This window comes from Pituophis catenifer, unplaced genomic scaffold (assembly GCF_029215685.1).
Source record: "Pituophis catenifer annectens isolate HBS135680 unplaced genomic scaffold, rPitCat1.0.hap2 SCAF_2, whole genome shotgun sequence".
Lineage (NCBI taxonomy): Eukaryota > Metazoa > Chordata > Lepidosauria > Squamata > Colubridae > Pituophis > Pituophis catenifer.
The window spans coordinates 236,889,619-236,905,857 of NW_027256882.1; the positions used below are offsets into that span (position 1 = coordinate 236,889,619).

At 37.8% G+C, this 16,239-nt stretch overlaps 1 protein-coding gene across 1 annotated transcript in view; it reads left to right on the forward strand.

Annotated features, from left to right (window-relative positions):
* Positions 1-305: 305 nt before the first annotated feature.
* Positions 306-16,239, forward strand: part of LOC139311261 (rab9 effector protein with kelch motifs-like) — a 62,904-nt gene continuing 46,970 nt past the window's right edge. Inside the window, exons 1-5 of the mRNA XM_070935660.1 lie at positions 306-367; positions 4,383-4,455; positions 4,797-4,839; positions 6,077-6,155; positions 8,775-8,863. Of these exons, the coding sequence (XP_070791761.1) occupies positions 306-367; positions 4,383-4,455; positions 4,797-4,839; positions 6,077-6,155; positions 8,775-8,863 (346 nt within the window). The remainder of the gene's footprint in view (positions 368-4,382; positions 4,456-4,796; positions 4,840-6,076; positions 6,156-8,774; positions 8,864-16,239) is intronic.

Below are 16,239 nucleotides of genomic sequence, written 5' to 3' on the forward strand. Positions count from 1 at the left end.
TGAATTGAAGATAGAGGATGAAATCCAAGATTTATGTGGTCCCTTCCATCTCCGGACTGCAGTTGTTCAACCTTGCCCTTCCTTTTCTTCCATATAAAAACCAGGAAAATCTCTGGAATGAATTTTCAATGGAGAAAGGAACTTGTCGGTCCTGGTCACTTTCACAAATGGAAGCAATTCCCAAATACACATTGGTCGATCTCATCCCAGACATAATTCATATTTATTAGTGATCACCAACAGAAATTTCATTAAATATTCTCAAAATAATCCATTATTTTCTTCCCCAAATACAGCTTTCTTAGATGGCATTTGCAAGTGGATATTGGACTAAAAAGGAAGTGAATGGAAATCCTCCAACTCCTAGGTATGGCACAGTAGTTAAAAAACCCCAGAAAACAGTCACTCTTAATTTATGTCTCTGTGTTATACTGAAATATAGCACTAAAAGTATTCAGTGAACTGTTACATTTCTCTTTCTTTTTCTTGGCTACCTTGCATTAGAATTTAATTTATAAATAAGTTTATTGTGGATAAAGATCTGGTAGTAGGACTGTGGTTAGTTTAAGGAAACTATTCTTGGCCTATGTGAAATCTGTTTTAAAATTCAAAAATGTCTCCTTAACACTGACTTGTAGATTTTCTTGATTAACAGTTTTTCCTACAAAATGTATATCTGTGCATCCATGCCAGTATAGTTTCAATAATATCTTTGGTCACTGGGCATAACATAAGAGTTACACATTTTGTTACTGTATATTAGATAGATTCTATAATATCTATTATTAATAATAATTTTGTATATAATATATGGTGCTGTTGTTTTGTGTGCATTTTGTGTGTGTTTATATAATGTAAGCATGATTTTATAAAACTGAGTATAAATTAAAGTGGTGTGAAACTTCTAAATATCCCATCATGTAGATATGTTAATTGTATTCATAACGGCAACTTATTTCTTACATATTTCTTCCTATTTCTTATATATATATTTTATAAGGCTTAAATGATCTCCCTCAGTTCCTCCCAATTTTATGAGGTTTAAATAATCTCCCTGGGTTCCCCCCCCCCCAATTCATGATTCTAAGAGGATAGTCATATCAAGGGATAGCCATGCATACTGTACCATGAAAACCAAATAACAGTCCATTTCTCTTGATAGTAAGATTTACCAATGGTCAGCAGAGACTTCAGGTCAATGCCTCATGTTTTACTCTCTCCCAAAGAGAATGATGTAGAGAAAGACTTTGTGTGTGAAAGACGATATTGTCAAACTGGAAAAAATGCAAACAAAGAAATGAACTTGGCTCTACAAATTTCTAGCTCCTCCTAAAGTTTATATTGCTGTAAGATTGATTCCAGTTCCTTGTGATTATACAACTGCAACAGCTGAGCCAATTTAGTTTTGTGGTCAGCTGTGATATTTTTGAAATGTATGAAATGATAATAAGTTTGGTTTTGGAGACCTTCAGTTCTATGAAGCCTATGGGCAATTTGTTCCCTCGTTTGTGGAAACTCCAAGTCAAGCCACCTTCTGACTCTTGGTCTGCAGCCATTCTGCTGTTGTCTTTCAAGGGAAAGATAGCTTGAAGGATTTTCAGCTCTCTCCCCCATAGGGGCCTAGAATTTTATTTTATTCCAGACAGAGAAATAAATGAAATGTGTAGTAAGTTTATATATAGAAAGGTATTGTATTTATATGGATCATACATAAGTGATTTAATCTACTCTTCTTCACTACTGGGTAAGGTTTTATTCTGTTTTTGTTATTCTTCTATAAGGTCTGTAGAAGTTCAGGGAACGCATGGAGGTTTTTGCTCCTTAATAGATCTGAGTGACTGCAGATCCTTCTCACACAGCTTTGGAGGGTTTGGCAAGAAGAGACAGTAACAATGTGAAAGGGAGCTTAGGTTGCTTTCCTAAAGCATTATCCTCATGTCCCATGAACTGCAGCAAAAAGCTGCCTCACTATTGTAGTGATTTTTAGAGGACCTATCCCTGTGATAGCACTTTTCAACTCATTCCCAGACTGCTGCAGAGGCAGCTTAACATTGCATTCATCAACAGGTTGGTTAACCATTTGAAGTTATAATGAACCCTTAAAAATCTACTTATGATCTGGTTTTGAAGTTCCAACATTGCCCCCCCCCCCAGTACCCCCACACATTTTGAGTGCTTTGCAACTGGCCCTCAGTGATGGCTGTTTGCAGTGCCTCACGGTAACATCTTTGTGATTTATAGCAGTTTTGCCAGAAACTGGATCTTATGTACAGTTTCTGGCTAAACCCGCCTCATAGCAAACAACGGAGTTGTGGTCCTAAGTAGAGGACTACCTGTACTTTTTAGAAGAGTGCTAAAAGAGCCTGTTCAAAATTAGCCCAAGTAACAGTTCAGCCATACAGACGTCTATACTCGCAATCTGTCATTCAGGCAACTTGAAAGTGACTAAAAGCTTTGTCTTAAGTGCTTTTCCTTAGTTGCCCAAACCATCCCATAACCTATTAAGCACAGCAATTGTGGTGGTGTTTCTGACTGACAGGTTCCACTGGCTGGGAAAAGAAATGTAGCTGGAGGCTCTATCAATTGGTGCCCGTAAATTGCTCCTTAAAACCTTGAAGTTATATCCAATCCCCAGCCTCGTTGCTGTGGCCAGATCTGATGCAAGTTCATTTAAATTTGGCTGCTTGCCTCAGTAATTAATGCAGTATTTCTGCTGTTCCTAACCTATGCATTTGCAAATCAGCACAAATGCTTTAAAGAAAACCTGCCAAATCCTTTAAAAGATCCATCCTTTACATCCAGGAAAGATGCAGAGAGGCTTGCACAAATTTGTTGCTTTCTCCTATGAAGCCAAATTGATGTCCACCCATCTAGTGATCTGGTCCTAACTTTCTTGGTCTGGCTCTTTCCTATGGCTTCTCCTGACTTTGGTTAATTTTCTGACTGGTTCTCACCCTTCTAGGTTGATAATTTAATATATCCATTGGATTTTTGGATTTTGCTTTTAATATTTATTTTTACACTTCCATAAGTCTCTGTTTGGAGAGATTTGTCTCTTGTTAAATAAAAAAAAATCAGTCAGTTTTTAAATTTTTAAAAAGTTAATGAATAATTATTACAGAACTCTATATTCCAGAAAACAGTACAAATTGAGTAAGAACTGCAATTTAAAAACTGATTGGATTATTGTTGTGATTGTTGATATGTGAACAGCATCTTTGATCCTATTTTTTTAATTTCTGTCCATGCTATGTAATCAAGTTCATCTTATTTAAATGACAGGGAGGTAGGATTATACCTATTTCATTTGGTGGAGGGGAGGTTTTCACATGATGGAGACAAATAAAGAGATGATGATGATGATGATGATGATGATGATGATGATGATGATGATGATGCAGCAAAGCAGTATAATGATGTCTTCTCTCAATTATGGAAATACCCTGAATTTGTATCAATAAAATAGCAAACAATAAGAAACACTTCCACATCAAAGCTGTTTTCTTCTCTTTTTTTAAAAAAAGGGTTTACTTTACCTCATGGTGTACTTATATCACTTAATTTAAAACATGCTTATGCAAAAGAAAGTCTCACCATATTTATAGGACTTTATTGCCAGGAAGTAGGGATGCAGTGACTCAGTGGCTAAGACGCTGAGCTTGTCGATCGAAGGGTGGCAGTTCAGCGGTTCGAATCCCTAATGCCGCATAATGGGGTGAGCTCCCATTACTTGTCCCAGCTTCTGCCAACGTAGCAGTTCGAAAGCACGTAAAAAATGCAAGTAGAAAAATAGGGACCACCACTGGTGGGAAGGTAACAGCGTTCCGTGCGCCTTTGGCGTTTAGTCATGCTGGCCACAGGACCACAGAGACATCTTCGGACAGCGCTGGCTCTTCGGCTTTGAAATGGAGATGAGCACCGCCCCCTAGAGTCGGGAATGACTAGCACATATGTGCAAGGGGAACCTTTACCTTTACCTATTGCCAGGAAAGGACCCACTGAATTGTGATTGCCTTTTCATCTATTTTGGGTTACAAAAATGTCCAGCAAAAACGTGCTTCTCTGTTGAAGAAAGCTTGCGTCCAGCATCCTCATCCATACATTGTTCTGCTGGTCCCCAATAGTACTTTGAGGAACATGAGAGATTAAGATACACAAGAAAGTAGAGGGGGAATAAATGTTTATAATTGCGCCTTTTGTGAGTAAGCAGCCTTACGAGTGTTTGTGGCTATGAGAAACTGAGTGCCTTGTTCAACTCTGTGGGAGGAACTGTATTAGGCAGGCATAGCAATACGGCTGGTCTCTCTTTTCAGTGAAAGTGAATAGAGCCAATGTTATGAAAGTGCCCCATAATATTTATCATTGTTTGATTTACTATTTAGACATGGACATGCATTGGTAATGGCTGGAAATATAGCATTTATATTTGGGGGCTGCTCCTTTTATAATACTTCTGTAAGTATCAGTTTTCTTTGTTATCTCTTGTTAATTTGATCACTATTTGGCATCAGTTCTCACACTGTGATAAATTGCATGCCTCATCCCTTTTTTACTGTTGGATAAAATCTTCTCTCTCCTGTCACTGAGCTTAAGAATCACAACATTCTGGTCATTGTCTATTAATATCTCATAGATATGTGCTTCTGTCTAGATTGTTTGTCTATTATTTCTAATGCAACTCCTCACTCGAGAGAGTTAAACTACATTTCAATTTTAAAATCTTTCCTTGTCTAGATGACAATATTGATGACCTTTGAATAAAACAAGTTCGGTCTCTTTCTTCCTTTCTTTTTCAGGATGATCAACCAACATATTTCAATGACTTCTACATGTTGACAAGTGAGATACTATTCATCTTTTCTAGCAGACAGCATATTCAGGAGTTTATTTGTCTCTTTGGAGTTACACATCTTTCACTGTAATAGAGCAGTTATTTGTAATGCAGAAAAAGGGTTATCATTATGAAATAGTGGAATTTTAATTGCAAACAATAGAAGAAGGAATAGTTTGCCAGTGTTTCTCCTGTACACATTCCTAATATAAAAATTGTACAAAAATACATCATTTTGTAGAATGTGTCATCTGCAGGTTTTGGGGAGTGGGACGGGACTTGATTTGGTACCATCAAGAACTTGGTTCTTGACTCATTTTAGTAGAAGAATTTTGTTCTTGACTCACATTATTTTAACCAAGATTTCTTGAATACATCATGCTCAACTATAAACCATGGTTTGTAAATATAATGTCTAGATTTATGCAACATGTTATGAGTCAAGCGATACACAAATTAAATGAATAAATGCCAAGCTTAGACTAACTAAAACATATTATGCCTTAGAGCAACTGGATTCATACATTTTGTGTCATTGTGTCATAGCAACACGATGCTGCTTTTATCATTTTAATGAAAGATGGAGCCTGCAGATGCCTCTGTATTCTGCTAAGTAAATCCAATATTTTTTTCTTGGAATATTTGATTGTTCAATGTTCTTTATTCAATATTTCATGAAACATGCCATGAATGTCACAGTACTTGATAGGATCACTACCTAACTGAGTGATCTGCATGTCAACAAAGACTGTACATAACAAATAAGATTAAACTGTGATTTTGTTATTATGGATTGTTTTCTAACCACAGTTATCTCATTATTACAACACTGTAAAGAAAAAACAAAGCAACCACATTCTCATTTTGCATGATGTGTGTAACTAATCACTCATTCCCCAGATCTATAGTGAAAATATTTCCTCTTCTCCTTCTCTAATCTTTTTCTGGAGCATCCATCAGTTTCTTCAGAAATAAGATATTTTTTCTTATAAATAAGAATAGTCAGCTTTTTTATATACCATAGTATAATAATCAAAACATGGATCTTACAAATGAAACATCTACTCTTGCTTTTCTTAGAGGGAAATAACTGTGTGAACTTACATCACAATCTTTTTTAAAAAATTTGGAAATCTTATTTAGATACCAGCGCTTTTTGTTGGTGTGTACACCTCCACCCATATAAATATATAATGATGTATTTAATGATGATGATAGTAATCTCAAATATCTCCTAATTTTCAGTTACTCTGACTGATTTGATGTGGGAAAGGATACCACAGGATGGACACATTCCATGCCCACGACAAGGGCATTCACTTAGGTAAGTAAACAATTCAGAAGAAGAAAATTTATCCATCATTTCTTGGTACAAAGCTATAAAATGAAACTAGATTATTTCACAAGCTCAAAACAAAGGAGAAGAGATTAGCAATGTGTACCCTTTTTCAGATGTAAACTGAATTTTATGCATTCTGAGTTTCATACAAGTTATTCTAATAGCTCAGAAAATCAGAAATCTTATTTTACATTGCTTGTCATTTAGTACTTTCTATTTAGATACTGACCATATATCCAGAAGGAGACTGTCTTAGCCACACCTGGTTTAAAACACCAAAGAGCTAGAAAAAGGAGGTGACCATTAAGTAGGCCACCTGTTGTTATAAGAAAATTTTCCAGCACATTGAGGGCACTGTGTTGCAGAAGGCTGTCCTGCAGCATTGATTTCATGCAATTGAGTTCATCGTAAAGAAAGGAAAGCACAAATACTTTCTCCAAAAATACTGCTGAAGCTAAGATTAATTCAATTATACCTAAACATAAATGAATTCCAAGATGTTTCATTGTATTGTCCATTCATTTGTACTGCACCAAATAGTTTACCTCAGCTGGTTAGTTCTTGGTAAGGAATCCATATTTATGATTGTGCATGGATATCCACCCTTCATTCTCATCCATAATAGTACCATTTTAATCAGGGGTGAAATCTAAAATTTGTTACTACCCGTTCTGTGGGCGTGGCTTGGTGGGGGGGGTAATGTGACTGGGTGGGCGTGACCAACTTTTTTTTTTTTTAACTTTTAAAAGCATTTTTTCTACAACCTCTTCAGCCGAAGAGGTTGCAGAAAAAAATGCTTTTAGAAGCCTCTGACGATCCCAACTGAGTCGTGCAATCATCAGAGGCTTTTTTTTTTTACTTTTAAAAGCATTTTTTCGGCCAAGAGGTTGTAGAAAAAATGCTTTTAAAAGTTAAAAAAACAGCCTCTGATGATCTCATGGCTCAGCTGGGCATGGGGGGGGCAGGGATTTTTGCTACCGGTTCTCCAAACCACCTGCTGCCATTGCTACAGTATCGGGTGATCCGGTCCGAACCGGGAGCATTTTACCCCTGATTTTAATACAATTTCCCATGTAGGATAGCTCTTGTGGATTTCAGCTATGGGCATTGTACTGTCTCTGTGCTCAAGCTGAGAATAACAAAATTGCATTCCAATACTCCCTGGAAGCCCAGAGAATACCAGTAGCCAAGAAAGCAGTTGCATCAGATAAGATTTGGTGTCAGATTGACTTCAAGTCCCATTACCTTCAGGCAGCATGAAGGCTACTAAAATCTAAAGGCCATTACTCTGATATTGTCTACGTCTTTTCTCTCCTACTGTAATCAAGGAGAGAAGCAACCTAGAACTAAGAAGAAATTTCCTGACAGTTAGAGCAATTAACCAGTGGAATGGCTTGCCTCCAGAAGTTGTGAATGCTCTAATGCTGGAAGTTTTTAAGAAGAGATTGGACAACTATTTGTCTGAAATGTATAGGGCCGTGATGGCGAACCTATGCATGCGTGCCAGAGGTGGCACTCAGAACCCTGTCTGCTGGCATGCGTGCTGTCGCCCCAAGTCAGATGTCTGTGGAGTTTCTTTCATGAGCTTCTGTTTCCCTGCAAATGACAAAACAGAAGCTCTTGAAAAAGATCTTACCTCTTGTTGCACTGCCGGTGTTGGGATGCTCCACCTTCCGCTGGCCAGCTGGTCTTTGGGTCTCTGCTGCACATGCCCGCATGTCTGTGCATGTGCGCGTTAGCACATGTCCGCACATGTGCACATTTGTGCATGTATATGCACGCGTGCATTTGCACGCGTGCAGACCTTTCAGTTTGGGCATACACATACACGCAGTTTGGGCACTCGGTGTCTAAAAAGTTCACTATCACTGGTGTAGGTTTCCCTCCCTGAGCAGGGGTTGGACTAGAAGACCTCTAAGGTCCCTTCCAACCTTGCTATTCCATTCCATTCCATTCCATTCCATTCTATTCATTTTTTTCAGCAGTTCAAATATGTAAAAACAAAAGCAAAAAATGCCAGTCACTGAATGGTCAGAAAACCCATAATCAATTTTGTTCTAAATTAACTTCAATTGAATCTTGGTGCAAGGCATCAAGGCCATGCATGGGTGAACACCCCCCAAAATTATAAAAACACTATTTATAGAAATATAAACTGCACCAAAATTTTAAAAAACAGAATGTAGATCACATTTGGGCTTCCTATGATCTACAAATGACTTGTAGCCCTCAGCTGGCTTCCATATGGCCCTTGTCCGCTCCCTGCTTCTCACCTGCTTCTATTGCCTAGCTGATGAATGCTAGAAGCAGCCTGGAAACACACCCACCTTGTTATAATCCTCAATTCTTCCTAACATTCATTAACTGGGCAGCTGTTGGAGGCACATCCTGGAATCCTGCCAGCACTCCTGGTTGTTGAGGACCAAAAAGCTTCTCCACTCCCAAATTAGATTATTGATACAACTGTGTGGTAAAGAATATTACAGGTCAGCAGTATTCTTTGAGGAACCAAGGGGTATATTTTTCTACAGAAATTTCTAACCATGGGGCGGAGAGATACAGAAGTTTTATGGATGACTTTAACATTTCAACTTTGCTTTATAGTGTAGTAAAAGGCAAGATATATTTATTTGGAGGTTGTTCAAGCCAGAATGCTGAGTATTGCCTTCCAGGAGTCTATGTCTTTGATCTTGGTGAGTAAAAACATAAATTTCCCAGGATTTATAGTTCATTTAGCTAATGGCTAGTCAGAGGCATTCTTGCTCATGTTTTGTAAAAAAAAAAAAAAAAAAGAACATTTCTTATCCTAAATACCTTATTACTTAGGATCAGCAATGATAATTCATCAGGGTAGCTTCTGATAATCTCATTCATTTTATGCAACTAGTATTTGCTGCGTGTCTATAGCATGGTAGGGATTCTACTAGCTTTGTTGAATGACCTGAACCTTTTAAAATTAAAACAGAAGTTTTAATCAAAAATCTGATTTAGTATTGGGACCTGTTTCAAAACTTACAGTATCTCTCTAGTAACATTATTTATTTATTCTTTCTATTCATGGAAAATTGGAGCTCATTCAGCACAGATATATTACAGAGTGATTGATCAAATGAACGACGAATGCCCTTTGATTAGATCTATGACACAAAGCTTTCTCATGGCACCTAGAGAGCTGAAAGGAATGTATCTCATTTAAAACCAACTCCCTTTTAGATATATCTTTGCTCACTGAAGGTGATTTGGCTCCAAGTTTAGATTCCCTACTGAGAACTTTTCTAATGAAAGGTTCACTCAGTTCTAAATGTAAGTTCGTAATCCACTGTACCTTAGATCCAACTTTAGCCTGATTTGTTCCAGAAGAGAAAATGCTTTACTCTTCTATGGGCCTCATGCAGGGCAACATGCCAGTCCTAATTTTGGCAATAGTTGTAAGACTTTGCAATGCAAATAAACATGGACTACCTTTTGAGAAGCAAATGTAGATTCTCTTAGAGCTATTGCGCAACGTTATATGTGTGGAAGTTTTGACAGCTTTTACAGGAGGTTCCACCATCCTAATAATATTAAGATATTTTGGAATTCAACAAATGTATACATTTCAGCCAAAATGGACTATGCTTTCAACATCCCTGATTAACACCAGTTTTTCATCAATTAGAAGAAACAGAACAAACATAACCTGATAATTTGATAAGGGAAGTTTATTAAATTTGCAGATGATACTAAACTGGTAGGAATACTCTAGATGATAGGCTTAAAATCCAGATGAATCTCGACAGACTTGAACACAGGGCCCTATCTAACAAAATGAAATTCAATGTAGAGAAAAGTAAAGTCTTACACTTAGGCAAGAAAAACCAAAAGTACAAACACAGATTAGGTGAAACCTGGCTTAATAGCAGTAACTGTGAGACGGATCTTGGAGTCCTAGTGGACAATCAATTAAATATGACCCAGCAGTGTGTGGCAGCAGCCAAAAAGGCCAATGCAATCCTAAATTACATTAACAGAGGGATTGAATCAAGATGACGTCAGGTACTAGTACCTATAAAGCCTTTATAAGGCCATACCTAGAATACTGCAGCTAGTTTTAGTCACCACTCTATAAAAAAAGATGTTGAGCCTCTGGAAAGAGCGCAGAGAAGAGTAACAAACCTGATTAGGGCCTGAAGGCTAAAACTTATGAAGAAAGGTTGCAAGAACTGGGTTCTTCAAGTTGTGGGTGCTTCATCATTGGAGACTTCCAAGAAGAGACTGGACAGCCACTTATCAAAAATGGTATAGGGTTCAGTCTCCTGCTTGAGTAGGGGGTTGGATTAGATGACCTACAAGGTCCCTTCCAATTCTGTTATTCTGCATTCTGTATCTATATTTTTTCATCTGCATTCCCATCCATTTGCATCCTAGCCCATGAGTACACAGGTTCATGTCATTCTTAGCTATACCACAGTTACAGTAGGGCTTTGTCACTGCGTTTTTGTATTTACCAGATGAGCTCTTATTTTTGAACTTTCAGACTTATCGTAGCTTGCCAAGTTCTTTTTTTTTTTAATTGAAAAATTTTTTCAAATACAAATTTTCCCCCTTTCCCCCCCCCCAACCCCCCCTCACCCTCCTCTCCCCCCATGGCTTCTGCAAGATGAAATCCAAATTAATATCACATTATATAATACTTTATCACCCTTTTACACCACCCCCTATGTGCTAAACATTTCTTTCTAACATTATTATTATGTCCCCCGTATACTATACATTTCAAAACAGCATTCGGCTATAAAACTATATAATAGATCCTAATTTGGCATTTATTCTACTCATAATCTACCCATTTCCTCCACCCCCATACATATATCTCTTAATTCAAATTTTTTAAGTATATTAATATCTAAACATAACATCCCTTTTCCTAAACTAAGCAATCAGTAACGTTACCTATCACCTTGTACCATATCAATTTTGTTTCACTCACTTTCCTACAGGTCTACCATACATAATATATTTAATATCTTTATTCTTATTCTTTTCGTATCACTAAAGGATATTTCCATATATAAATAAAACCCTCAAATGACTTTAAATTTGTATTCCATATAGTATCTTCTGTAATGTCTTTCAACTAGATTGTTAATTCCATCGACCATGTTAGGGTAACATCAAGTCCTGCTTCCAACAGTATATTCAGTATCTTCAATTACCATCTGCCCCCATCATTAATAAGTATTTCTGTGTATAAAAAAAAAACCCCGAGTGACTTTATATTTATATTCCATATGGTATCTTCTGTAATGTCTTTTGTCTAGATTATTAATTCCAACAACCACGTTAGGGTAACAGCCAGATCATCTGCATGCCCTAATTCCATAATTCTCTTGCCTTATAGCTCAACATATACGTAATCCATTTTTCAGAGAGTCCAAAATAGAAAGTTCCAATCCGCTCTTCCACATCCCAAAAACACCAGCACTGCAGAGATCTGTTATTCTTCTCAAAATAATATAAGTCTGTAATTTGCCTCAGCTATATTTTCATGTATCAGCCTTCTATAAATCCCGCTTATTATATTTAATCGTCTCTTAAATAACTGGCATTAATCTGTTGGCTAAAAAAGAATTGTAGTTTAATTTTTTTTAGTTTTGTAGAACCTGCTTCTTCTTTTCTTAACTTGTTGTGGTTTAGATCTCCACCCTGGTTGTCTTTCTAGGACTTGTATATCAGCTGATTGAATTACATGCTGGTTTTTAACTTGATAAGACATCAAATCGAGATCCAAAGCCGCCTCTCTTGTATTTATAGGTGATCCAGCTATAGCCTCTGAAGGAGAATCCAAAAGCGGCTCATCCAAAAAGCCCTCTATAACTTGTCGTTTTTCCATTACCTCCATCTCCATCTGCTTGGCCTGAGTTTCAATCTCTTGTTCATTTTGCTTTTCTTTATCCCCCTCCTGTATTCCTGACACTGATGACATACGTGGGGATGTTGGGCCCATTTTAAAAACCTTGTAATAAAATTCTCCCGCTTTTTCAACAGTGTTTAATTGATATCTTTCTCCTTGATATCTCAATATTATACCAACTGGAGCATCCCACCTAAATGGGATGTTTTGTTTCTTTAGCTCAGTCACCAAAAATCCAAAGTCCTTTCTATCTTTTAGCATCTTGGACGGCAGCTCTTTATATATCCAGATCTTCATTCCATTCATTTCTAGAGTGGAGTTAAAAGACTTTTGCACAATATCATTTCTTATTCCTTTATCAGTAAAATAAATCACCACATCTCTAGGCAATTGTCTTTGCTTTGCCACCCAAGAATTTACTCTGTAGACCTTATCAATCTTACAAAATACTTCTTCAGAGCTGACCTTTAAAATCACAGCCAGAACTTCAGCAGACATCTTTCTCAAGTCTTCTCTGTTATTTTCCTGTATTCCCCTCATTCTGTTCGCAAATTCCATGGATCTGAATTGCATCATTGTAACTTCATTTTCAATCCTTTGCTTTATATTATCTACATTGTAAGTCTTATGATCAGCTTCCTTCATTTTAGACTCTACTTCTGAGCTATTTTCTTGAATCATTGTCAAATCATTTTCAATTCTTTGTATTTTATTATCCAGATTATAAATCTTATAATCAGCTTCCTTCATTTTAGACTCTATTTCTAAATTGATATCTTTATCCATCTTTAGAATTACTTCTGAAAAACTTTTCAAAGCTGTTACAATATAGCACTTCAGGTTATCATACTTTTGTTGAACCAACTCTTTAACTTCCTGTCTAAATTTTTCAAGATTCTGGTTTATAATCTCATCATGTCTTGCCAACTCCTCCACAACAAATTCCTTTAAATCTTTAAAACCATTCTTCTGCATCTGCAAGCTCAAAAATTGCTCTTGTGATTTATAAGTGGGGGAGCCCCCCCCCCACAGCTTGATTGTCTGGCTTTGTCAGTTTTAATGCCATCCTGCCACACAAACAGACTCTTTTTAAAGAAAAAGTCTTCTCTCCACACAATATCAATATCAAGTCTTTAAGAAGGAAGAAGCATGAAACAGAAATTTTTCTCTTCTCTTGTAGCCAGCGCTATTGCTTCAAATACTTTGTAACATATTAAGCCATTCAAACGGAAAGACTTTCACTTTCAGCTTTCTTCTCAAGCCTCAGCCAGCCGCCATTTTAAACTTTTTTTCCCTTTTCACTCTTTCTTCATTCTTAAAATCAATCATAGGGTTGTTACAAATACTTGCGATTTAGAGTCCCAAATCCGGATTTCATCCTGCTTGTTCAAGTAATCTGTTAGTTTTCGCTGATTAGGTTGGTCACATCGTCTAGCTCTGCAAAGCGCAGAGTTCTCCCGAAGCCCGGAGCAGCGGCAAGCTGGATAGGGAGCCTCATCCTGCTTCCTCCCCAAGAGTAAAAAAAACTCTGGGGACTTCGCAGAGGGCTCTACCTGCTCTCGCCGGCTCTCCTCACATTTCCTTAAAGAAACGGAGTTTTTCGAGCCGCCTCTCAGCTGTAAAGGCAGCTCTTTACGGGCGGCGGGGGTGGTGGTCCCAAAAGACCGTCTAGCGACGATGGAAGCCAAACCGGAAGCCTCATAGCTTGCCAAGTTCTTATCAGTAAGCTAACTGCGCATGTCCACATTCTTTCACTTTCTTCTAACTTTTCTTTGTTTTCCGGCCAAGAGAGGTGGCCAGGAAAGCTTTGCCAAGATGTAACTAATTAGATTAGTAAGATGTTTTATTTTCTTTATAACAAATAAATGAGTTTTTTCTTAGAAAATATATCTTCGGGTTTATTTTCTTAAAGTATACTTCAAGGGAAGGTCACGATCCATTCTCTAATCAAGGTGCAATTACCCAAAAGCAGAATGGGATTAATTGCCACCCTGACAGGCTTCTCACTTAAACTGGCAACAAGTGGCAGTTAAAAGATGTATACAATCTGTTATTCTTCATCATTCATTATATTAGAGGTGAATCAGATGATCAATAGCAGATGGGTACAAAGTGACATTTGTCCACTCGTGCTGAGGTGAGTGGACCTGCTGGATAACAGGTCCAGCCCAAGAACAACATAGAACAATCCAGCCAAAGTTCCATTCTTTATTTGTTTACATCCAATAGACAGACTCTTGCAAGACAAACCTTACTACTCTCACCCCAACAGACACGTTCTGAGAGATTCTAGGGAGTGGCTGTTCTAAATGTCTTTAGGGTGGGGTTGTCTGGGTGGGGTTGCCTCTTGTCTCAGCTCCCTCTTTGAAATGTGTTTTCTTCCTGGGAAACTTCACTGTAGTCCATCATACCACCTCCCCGTCCGTACACACCGTTCCTCACATCTGACCAGTTTCATTTGTCATCATTCTGCTGACGTCTCTAAAGTGCAAGTCCCAGTAACGGAGCTTTAAATATTCTAACATTGAAATTATGTAATGGTATATTGCGACAACAGGCTGAAATAGCATAACACTGAAAAGACAGGGCTAATTCTTCTCCACTGTTTCCTCCCAAACAAAACATGGGAGAATCTGGAGGTCATGATTTATTGTCTATATTATAAAGGCTAAAACTGGTTAGGTAAAGACTAGACAAGACAGAACCACTTGTAAACATAGAGAACAAATGTATAATACATTAGACTGAACTTTTGCACATATGCTACTCTTTTCATATCTATAATAAAAGCTACTCAGTGGCATCCCTGGAACAGCTGCAATTAACTACTGAGTTCAGGGCTGGATTTCTGGAGAGAAGAGATTTATTGACATGTCTGATGTAAATATTAATGCATATAAAGAAAGAAGAGAAATTGTGCTGCTAGTGACTCAACGTACTTCAAGATTTTCATACACGTGCACACACACACGCACGCACGCACATTGCTTTGGTAATTATGCACTGTGCAAATATAATCAGAATAGTACCTTTAAGCAAGGAGTCAAAGGCAATACTGGCAGGATAGGCTTCCACAAGGGGTCACAAATTGCCTGCTGGAGGAGTAGTTTTCTTTGACCCAAGGAAGGGTGGATAATACTTTCACTCTTCAATAGGGAGAGCCCCTCTAAAGGGAACAACGAGATCAGGGCTTCTACTTTGAGGAGTTGTAGAACAAGATGGTATAATATGTAGAGAGAGGGGGCAGACATGTAGATAATAGTCCCTGCAATGAATATCTATGAACCATCAGAGTAATTATAAAACATAATGTTGCTGAGTGTAGAACCCCAGGTTTCTCCATTGCTTTGTGATCTTTATCATATTTTGTTTGGTAGCACTGCTTAACAGTATATCAGATTGCTCCTAATGCATGGTCTACTCTATACCAGTTTACATTATTGCACAGCGACTGGAATAATTCAGCAAGAAAAATATTCAACCAGTCATGACGAGGGAAAGAAGAAGGAAAAAAAAGAAGTTCTTGTGATATAGTGTTGGAAGTTAAAAGGCCTCTAATCTGCCCCAGACAGACTTTTTTTAGCACCTCACTGGCTCCATTGGGAAGGCAAGAATCCCCTCAGGATAAAGGAAGATACTCATAATAAATCCACACCTAGGGAAGGAGCTGGAAGGCAATCTTTCATTCTGGATTTTGTAGGCACCTCAGGATCAAAGCCCAGAACAGGAAGGGCTCAATCTGCACAGGAAGGACAATTATCTTTGGACAAAGACTTTAGAACGAGCACATACACAAACCATGCCCACCCCAAGTCCAAACCAAGGACCAGTCCCTCTTATGAAACCAAGTCTCTGGACCTTATTTTTTTTTTGTAGCCAACCCCCCCAAAACCAACCTCTTTGCTTTTGGGAATAAATGAATCTCCTTCTTTCACTATATGTTTGTATTTCATTTTTGATTTGTTCTTGAGAGCAGGGATTTCTTTTTGCTCAACCCCTGCTTGCAGAACCCCCCTCCCCCCCCCCATTATTCTTCTAACAATAGAATTCACATTTCTTTAAAGCACTGGTGTCTTTGGGCTGTAAGTCCAGGGTTTCTGAATTATGTACAGTGACTTATAAATGATTAACACTGGCTTTCCAACTAAAGAATTCATTGATCCATTACAAACGCTA